This window comes from Electrophorus electricus, chromosome 24 (genome assembly GCF_041902795.1).
Source record: "Electrophorus electricus isolate QZ-2024a chromosome 24, ASM4190279v1, whole genome shotgun sequence".
Taxonomy (NCBI): Eukaryota; Metazoa; Chordata; class Actinopteri; order Gymnotiformes; family Gymnotidae; genus Electrophorus; species Electrophorus electricus.
In genome coordinates this window covers 9,753,910-9,762,711 of record NC_137520.1, presented here as the reverse complement: position 1 = coordinate 9,762,711, position 8,802 = coordinate 9,753,910, and the positions used below count along the sequence as shown (strand labels likewise).

The window sequence follows — 8,802 nt, the reverse complement described above, 5'->3', positions numbered from 1 at the left end:
GAGAATGCATCCCCATTGGAGGGAGGGGGGTAATTTCATATGGGACTTTTAATGGTAAATCCATGTTTGTCACTTTTGACTTTCCAGAGTGCAAACACACTATGAGCGCCCTGCAGGCAGAGTAGGGGTCAAATCACTCCATTTTTTATTGATGTTATTAACATCATTGTCATAACTACTTCTACAACCTTATTATTATGACCGTCATCATTCGTGCACAGATTATTGTCATTATGTTTGGAAATACAATTTTTATTACTATATAACTAATGCTATATGGATGAGCTTTAACAACAACATTTATTTATTTATATATCTATTTATTTATTTACTTAGTTACTTTTTATTTTCGCCCACTCCGCAACATTTTTTTCATTCTTGCTTTGTCTGTTTCTCTCTCTTTGTGTGTGTATGTGTTGTGTCTGTCCTAAAAAAGAAAAAAATACAAAAATAAGTACTAACAATACAAAGTTACAATAAATTTAAACTTAAAAGTAAAATAAATTATAATGCATCTGCAAATAGCAAAACAAAACAAAACATTACTGCCATTTATTCTTCTATTAGATCAAGTTACATTCATTGAAAATTTATTTTGCAAGATTTTGCTCAAGATTTTATTGTTGATGCCTGTTGTCTGAGGTCAATTGCTAAACTCACAAAGGAAGTAAGGTTTGTTTGAACTAAAAGCCATTCTTATGATTTCATAATATTTCAAACATCTAAATGTACTGGTTGAAATATGCTACTGGGTAGATCATTTCAATGACCTTTCCATTAATGTGTAACAGCTGATATGATGACTTTTATATCAGTACAGGCCTTATGATCCTTTCAGTGATCACACTGGCTGATTTACCACAGCTGAAAATGGATGTGGATTTGCCCAGTCTCAGCATTCCATAGCATTATCAGGACTGTTAGTTCAGTTTCCATGTTTTGCAAATTACACGAACAAAATGCATTTACCCTTTAAAGCATTGTTACATAATATGATTCGCTCATAACCTAAACATACTTGCTGGCCCTTTAAATTCATTCATAGCCACTCATGGTTTTGGACATTGGTATATTTTTTTGTTGATGTCAACTAGGGGTAAATGTTTGTGAAGAAGTCAAACGTGACTGCAGACTGTGGTTTCAGTGAATGAAACCAGGACAGGAAATCCTGTCCTATACTGCCAGTATTTTCATCATGTAACTAATATCAAAGAAATGAATGATGGACAATCTGTGACATCGCTTTTGCACATTATCAGGGCTCACTGGTTTAGACAAACAGTTTAAAGGTGAAACAACCCTGTGGTCACCAGTAGACTTTGACAAAATGCAAGTACACTGTTTTGCATAGTGATGGGTCTCTTTTGGTATCATAAATGGGATACCAAAAACTTGAATGCTGCCCAGCACACATAACGTACCATACCACTGCATGCATGATGTACCATGATACATTGTAGAACATTAGCTTCGAGTACATTCCATTCCAACACTCCATAGATTTGAATACTAGAAGGGATAACATCTTGTACACCATTCTGGGTTGGTATATCCAAGATCATATTACTATAGTCAATGCATTGCAATGCAATACAATCATCTGGGGAATTGGACCGGCACTTATGCAACAGACTGCCCTGTCCACAGCTCTGTGTAATAAGCTTGACAACATGTACATAAGGCTCTCAGAAATCCTTTATCTGTATAGAATACTTTTCTAGAGTGCCCAGTTGTCATAGACTGGCAAATGTTGAAAGCATACAATGCAAGCATGAACATCGATGGAACATCATGTCATTGCATTGCTCGTGGTGTCTGTGCAGAGCATGTGTTGATATCATAGCGCAGCTTGTTGCCATTGTTTGACTTCACCTTTGTCTATTGATAGTCCATTTCCACTAGTTTTCACTGTGTCTTCAGCAGTAGGTGGATATACATTTCTCCTTACGGTCATTTATGTGCTGCTGCCTGCTAATATTCACTAGTTCCTTGGCCCTTTTCCCCCATATGGCTACAAAATAGTGTCTTGGATTGGAGTAGTGCCTCACTGCCACTCTTGCTGATTAAAATGAGTGATTAAAATGGGTGGTCTATCCTGCACTGATCAGGACTTTGGAGTTGATGTCCTGTGGATAACTCTGAGAATACCAATGAAGAACATTAGGACACAGCTTAGTGAGAGACATTTCTTCCACCCATTTCAAACACTGCAGAGGTAAAAGTGATGGCTCTTTATGTGTGTCAAAACCACTGAAAGGCTCTATGTTACTCCCAGTCCCAGTCCCAGTGGAGTCTCATGTACTGAGAGCGCTGGTAGGTTTTGAAGGAACATGGAGTCATTCAGTGCACTGACACAACTCACTAATATGATGGCCCACAAGGGTAGAAATGATGAAACTGAACTTGTTCAACCCATAAATATGTATTTTGCCTAACTTTATCTAATCTTAAATGAATCTTAACTGTATCAAAATAGTCTCCAAAGCTATATTTGTCTCTGAATTATTTTAAACCTGAATATCTAAGTTGTAGACCCCTTATCCGACTTCCCAGAAATATATACTGGTACTTGTATGGTATTGCTCCTTCAACTTCACCTATCAGCAGTTTTACCAAGGCTCATGATTCTGATAGAGTTGAAGGTATATATATATATACAGGAAAACAAATCATCCACAAAGTCCATTGTCTGCCTTTTGTTCCATTTCGTTGTAGGAAATCACTCAAGGTAAGGTGAAACACTTCAAAATGTGAAAAGAGTATATAATATATTTAATATAAAACTTATAAGATATTGTACAACTGCACCACCGCTGTACATTTTTGCCAAAATGTGCACATGTGCATTTTTTGTTTACAATTTAAGCACATTTTTATTTTACTCTTTAGGCCAATGTCTCTTCCTCTATCTTTATTTCTCTTTTTGCTTTTTTTTGTAAAGAATTGAAATTAAACATCTTGTACATTATTATGATTATTATTATATAACTATTATTATTGGGTTTTTTTTTCCAGCAGTGCTCTTTTAACTGATGGGTAAAAACAGACAGTTGCACATTCTCCTGAGCATACTCTTACTGCGCTACAATGAGTAAAAAAAAGACCAAAAAAATTAAAAGATAAAAAAAAAAAATCCAAACTATTAAATATATTAATAATTACCTGCCTGTTACTTAAGAGAAAAAAAGTATCTATACATGATGAAAGAACACACCTGTATACTGTAGACTAAACTGTATGGAAATCTAAGAATTTACTGGGAAAATAAGTCAACACTTTTTGTCTGTATAAAAAAAAACAAAGTATTCTACAATAATAACTTTGACCAGTGTCTGTGGTTGTGTTTCTTTGTGTGACTGTGCTCATTTCTTTAGTATGAGGAAACACATACACCAGAATATCAAGCACAATCTTGTGCCAATTTATTAATTGGATCTGTAGCATTCATGGAAAAAGAAAACATAAAATCATAGCTGATCAGCTGTTTTACAGATTTATTTAGCAATAAATCATATAAACACTAATGTTAATTGCCAGAACAAGCTGCAGTTTGCCATTTTAGATCTGACGTTTTCTGGGTTCAACTGCTCCCATATGCAGTGATCCTCTCAAACACAGCAGTGTTTTAGGAACTTATGTATGCCAACCTCAACCATATCTACATTATGTTTCGATTGCTTTGGCGGACATACCCACGTACTCTTAAAATGCATATCCAGAGAGCCGATTAACATGCAACCACTTTGCCTTACCACTATGGGTCGCTTCAACTAGTCGAATGCCTAATCAGCACCAATTTCAATTAATTGTGTTGCTTCTTCTTTTTCAGTAAATTTGTGTTAAGGCTGACAGACTGATCCAGGTGCCCTTCAAACTTTACCGCGGCTGTCAAAAAGATTTTAGTGCAAACGCAAATAAATCTTAGAAATGTATACTGATGCAGACCAGTAACATTCAGTAGGCTACAGACAGAGAGAGAGAGGAAGGAAAATGAGGGAGGCACGTTTATTGTCACGTCATTACGTCTGCGTCCTCACTGACAACGAATCTTGACGGAAAGGTGGATGAATGCGTACAAGATTACAGATTAAATTAAATAATATTTAAAATGAGAATATAACACGATCTGACAAAAATATAGAATAGCGTGTGAGAGAGAGAAAGGCGCATGGAATGCACTGCAAAAGGAATTTCAAATGTTCAAAATCTCCCATTGCTACTTTCAAGCATTTTGACCGTATCATTTACGATGTCTAGTGGAAATAATTTCCAAGGAAGAAATTAGTTTGCACAGAACAAAGTGCTCAGAACCGGTTAATTTATAAATGGGGCCTGTATCACATAAAAACATATTGGAAAATATTGAGTTAACCATACTCTCTTATAATAATAATAAGAAGAGCATAGAAAAATATTTGCAAAAAGTATATACAATTTAAATGAAAAAGGAAGATTAAAAGAACATTCAGGAGTATTTTGCTTGTCATTCTTTTGCAGTTGATTATATTCTGTCGAACACCGTTGGACAGCTTAGATTCTGGGCGTTTTTCATTTTCCGATTAATGTTTTAAACAGGCTTTGGATATTTTTGCTGGAACTGACAGCCCTGCAAACCATAATTCACAATTGCTCTTGAAACTGACGACGTTAGTTTGTGAGACTTTTACTGGACCTGGCAACCGTGCAGCCCGTACGTCGCAATTGCCCTTGAAATTGAAATCATTGATATAGTTACATATCTTGTAAAATATTACAATTTGTGTAACTATTTTTATGCATCTGATATACTCCAACATGGATATGCACTATATTGTAATTTATAGTTAATTTACAGAATTCGTTGGCGTCTATTTTAGCAACAGGGAGGTTGGAGGTTCAGACTGAACGCGACTGTTTCGGATAACACTATGGCGGGGAATTCGAAAGAGCAGCAACTGTCTCTGCGCGTTTACAACAGCCTTCAGGTAACTTTATTTTGGCAGAATTGGAAAGATTGAGCTACTTCATACGCAGCATATAGTTTTTAACCCAAATACTGACTATAGCCAGCTAGCTAGTAAACTTGAATAAAGTTAACTGGATAGCTAGCAATAGCTAACCTAGCATAACAAAAAAAAAAATGGAGTCAAGCAAGCCAGTTGCTAACTAGCTAACATAACGCTATCTACTTTTCGAGCACAACTATGTTTGCCTTTTACATCAGTATTGTGTAAAGGCTGCCTTTTTTCGCAGCAAGAATCGTCTGTGTCATTCGCGGATTGATCGCAGCTATCGAAAGGTATAAGATGAATTTAATAATTCACTAACTTATTCAGCGCTTCGGATGCCCTTTGGTTGATGGTCTATACCTGAGAGAAGCGGACAGTATGCAAGATCTTCTGTGTAAGCCTTCGCAACATCGCATGGATATACTGAAATGGATTTGCGTCAGGTATATTACTCGCCAGGCTGAAGGAATCTCCTACAACAGCTAGCAACGTCAATCTTACTTTTAAAAGCCTAGCTAGTTATTGATAGCTGTCTGTCTAATTACCGATATAGTACACATCACAAGTATAATAATTTGACTATAATTTGATTAGTTAACACTATATTTAACAGTACTTAAACCGAAATTTGTGTTTGGCAAAGAATCTGCCCATCCCTGAAAGAGAAATTCTCTGCAATGAAATCGTCGCAGACTGAGGAAGTGGTAAAAGGTAAAGAGAATTCCCTGCAAAATGTGTAATTGGTTTGTTGTGTTCTACGCGATGTGTAGCCTATTGCTCCACGTGGAAATGGACGACCAAATGTTTTAATCGTTCTTTGCTACACAGAAATCACACGATTTGGGCATGAAATGATGCTGTGTAAAGCCGATGACCAGGAGCTAATCAAGGTATGACATTAAAAATGTATTCGAATAAAAAGTCATTAATACTTGGGTACAGCTGAAGCATACAGATAGATGATGAGTGTCATTAGCAGTTTCGTCGTATGTGATATATGTTGACAATCCAATCAACATGTGGGAGTGTTTGAGGTATCCTTAGAGCTGAGAATTGTATGCAAGTCTGACGTCATCATCTGATTTGGAAACAAGGGGGTAGATTCTTAAGGAATGTAGCTGGTTTCTAAACTAATTTTGCTGTTGGTTTGAAAGAAACTATATTTTATGGAGCTCATTTTGGCACGTTCTGTTTTATGTACAGGGATGTGCCACCTCTTTAAAACAGCTTTTGTTTTTGGAAGAACTTTTAATGATTGCCAAGGACAGCAACTACACATCTCAGTAAATATTTTTTTGTTTCTTGCTTTGTTCTATTGTGCATTTGATGTTTAAACTATGTGAATAGCAGCATTCAACAATTTTGACAAACAGTTCATTTTTTACATTGCAATTTAATTGGCATTGGCTGGTTTTCAATGATATGCATAGAGAAAAATCTGGAGATGAAGATGTGAGGAATGAGGGTCTTCTGGGAGATCTAATGTCTCCCGATCACCTGCCTGACCTGATTCAGCTGATGAATCCTGTTTGCACACCCTGGTCTGCGCACATACGGGAGCACCTGAGAGTCTCTCAGCCTGCTCAGTCCAAGGGGAACCGTGGAAAAGGGAGTGATTTCAATAACAGGTTGTTATGCTGTATTTCTTTAGTTGTCACCCTGTGATGCTTACAAGGAGTGGTCATTTGAAGCTACCCATAATTGTATGTCCTTGTTTAAGTAGTCCGCATCATTCAGGCCTTGGTAAACTTGGTGATGGCAATTTAGGCGAAGCCACAGCCCTCCTGCAATCCACTCAGAATGCTTTAGAGGAACTCCGCAAAGAGGTGAGATGTTTGGAAGTAATAGTCCTTCACCAGGTGCTTTTATTTCATAATGCACATTTTTCCCCCTTTGCTGCTATCCCTCTCTTATACCCAATCGTCCATTTTCTTTCTTAGTGTGACTTCCTGCAGTCTAACCCGCAAAGCTCTGGGGTCTCGCTGTCGCCCTGTGCTCTAAAAGTGGCAATATCAGACATGGCTCAGCTCATGAGTGCCTTCAGCCAGGTCTACAGCACAGACTTTAAGGACTACTGTCAGAGAGCACCTCCTGTCCTCAGTCCCAGCGCACAGGTCTTCCAGTGTGTACATCAGCTCCTGCACCGCTGCAACATGGTACCACTTCTCATATTAAAAGACCTACTCATCTTGTAGCTCTAGATTTATGGTTCTGTAGATTTCTGTAATCGGCTGAGGCGTTATGCCACACAAGTTTATCTTCAGCAGACTTTCAGTGTAAAGCCTTGTAGAGATGCAAATGATGCAACAAAGACTAGGCTGCAGTGGATGGAGAAAATATCTCTGCTATTTAGGAGCTGGAGGCGCTGCAGCAGCTGTCAGAAACCTCATCCTCAGTGATGAAGACAATGAGACGAATACAGGCAGACCGGCAGTACTGGGCCAAGGGAGAGAAGCAGACACTGTGTAAGTATTTATTTTTATGGAAGCAGGTTTGGAAATGATGCATAATGAATCGGTATTTAAAAATATTGAAAATAGTCATAATTACACAATATTAGCAGTTATTAGAGGAGGTTCATTTTCAGTATACATATTTGATATTTAAGACTGTTTGAAGAAGCCTTTACACAAATTTTTTTTTTCTTTGCTTAATCAAATTCTGTTATTTACTCTATTATTTCTTGTTAAATGGCAATTGTTTTTATCTTTGTTTGATTTGAAATGCTTTTTTAGTAATTTTCATATACAAAATTAATTTTCAGCTGACCAATTGGAGTCGTTGAGGAATAGATACACTGCTTTTCTGTCACATCACCATTCATAACAATTTTAGAACTCACTTTTCCTAGTTTTGGCCTGAATTTCTACTGTAGCATGAGTCATAACAATGTATAATGTTTTCAAAGCTTATTCATGTTTCTGCTGTTCAATTTCACTTTGTAAATATTTTGTACTCATTCATCAGTATTTTACTTAAATAGAATTATGAGCTTATGATGTTCTATGATGAATAAACATCTGTATTATGACAAACTGTCACAATAGGGCAAAAATTGTGTGTTGTGAAGATCTTTTGTTAGTGATTTAAAAAGTGACCTGATGTACTAAAGGAATTACATTTCTAGCTGACATACTGTCCTGTTCCAAAGTACATATCTGCCTCTTCACTTGTGCAGTTAAACTGGAAGATTGAATGGGTCATTTCCAAACCTAAGATATAAATAATTAGTGAACTGTAAAGATTCACAGGCAGAACTGTAAAATTGCTTCTCACCTTGCAAGTTGGGTAAATTTAGTAGTCGGGGCTAATTTGCAGATGAACAAACACTGAAATGGTTTTCCTTGTGCTCCTCACATAGACTGCAACAGTCTGGATAAAGACTGTTTCCATGCATACAGTATGGCTAGAGAGTGATGAATGTACAAAGGAGTGGGTTTCTCTGCAGACATTAGTAGGTATAGATGCAAGTAGGCCATGTACCTTTGTGACTTTGTAAGTGGTGTTGGCTATAAATAATATAAGCAAAAATATGAGTACAGATGTAAGATTGACAGTGAATATTAAAAATGAACACCCTTTTTTAGTTTCTTCCTTTTCAGTAGAACTAATGAAGTATTGTATTTTAAGTGGATTCATTTTTGTTTGTCCATGCTCATTTCAGAGCATCTCAAATGTAGCACTGAGGTGACAATTGCTCCTGCTGAAAAGGTCCTCTGAATTGAGCATGCTAGTCTTTGTCCCCGTGTTTCTTCCTTTGAATTTCTGATTTGTAGATGCACCTGGATTAATGCTCTTAAATGATTTTATGATT

The 8,802-nt window shown here is 36.8% G+C and overlaps 2 protein-coding genes across 7 annotated transcripts in view; both read left to right on the top strand.

Annotated features, from left to right (window-relative positions):
- Positions 1-3,331, top strand: part of atp2b3b (ATPase plasma membrane Ca2+ transporting 3b) — a 35,622-nt gene extending 32,291 nt beyond the window's left edge. For all 3 annotated transcript variants that reach the window (XM_081706963.1, XM_081706962.1, XM_026998197.3), the window contains one exon: positions 1-3,331. This exon is cut by the window's left edge and continues 731 nt beyond it. The gene's annotated coding sequence lies outside the window, so the exon portion shown is untranslated.
- A 1,312-nt stretch (positions 3,332-4,643) lies between these two features.
- Positions 4,644-8,119, top strand: haus7 (HAUS augmin-like complex, subunit 7). 4 transcript variants are annotated; one of them, XM_035522490.2, is made up of 11 exons: positions 4,644-4,690; positions 4,857-4,964; positions 5,316-5,431; positions 5,632-5,699; positions 5,817-5,878; positions 6,192-6,271; positions 6,419-6,616; positions 6,709-6,814; positions 6,929-7,144; positions 7,342-7,453; positions 7,753-8,119. In XM_035522490.2, the coding sequence occupies exons 2-11, from the start codon at positions 4,908-4,910 to the stop codon at positions 7,812-7,814; spliced, it is 1,077 nt and encodes a 358-aa protein (XP_035378383.1). In that variant the 5' UTR covers positions 4,644-4,690; positions 4,857-4,907; the 3' UTR covers positions 7,815-8,119. The 4 variants fall into 4 exon arrangements, with proteins under 4 accessions (XP_035378383.1, XP_026853999.2, XP_081563309.1 ...); XM_026998198.3 differs by having other exon boundaries at positions 4,669-4,964; XM_081707183.1 differs by having other exon boundaries at positions 4,669-4,964; positions 5,233-5,431.
- Positions 8,120-8,802: the final 683 nt, after the last annotated feature.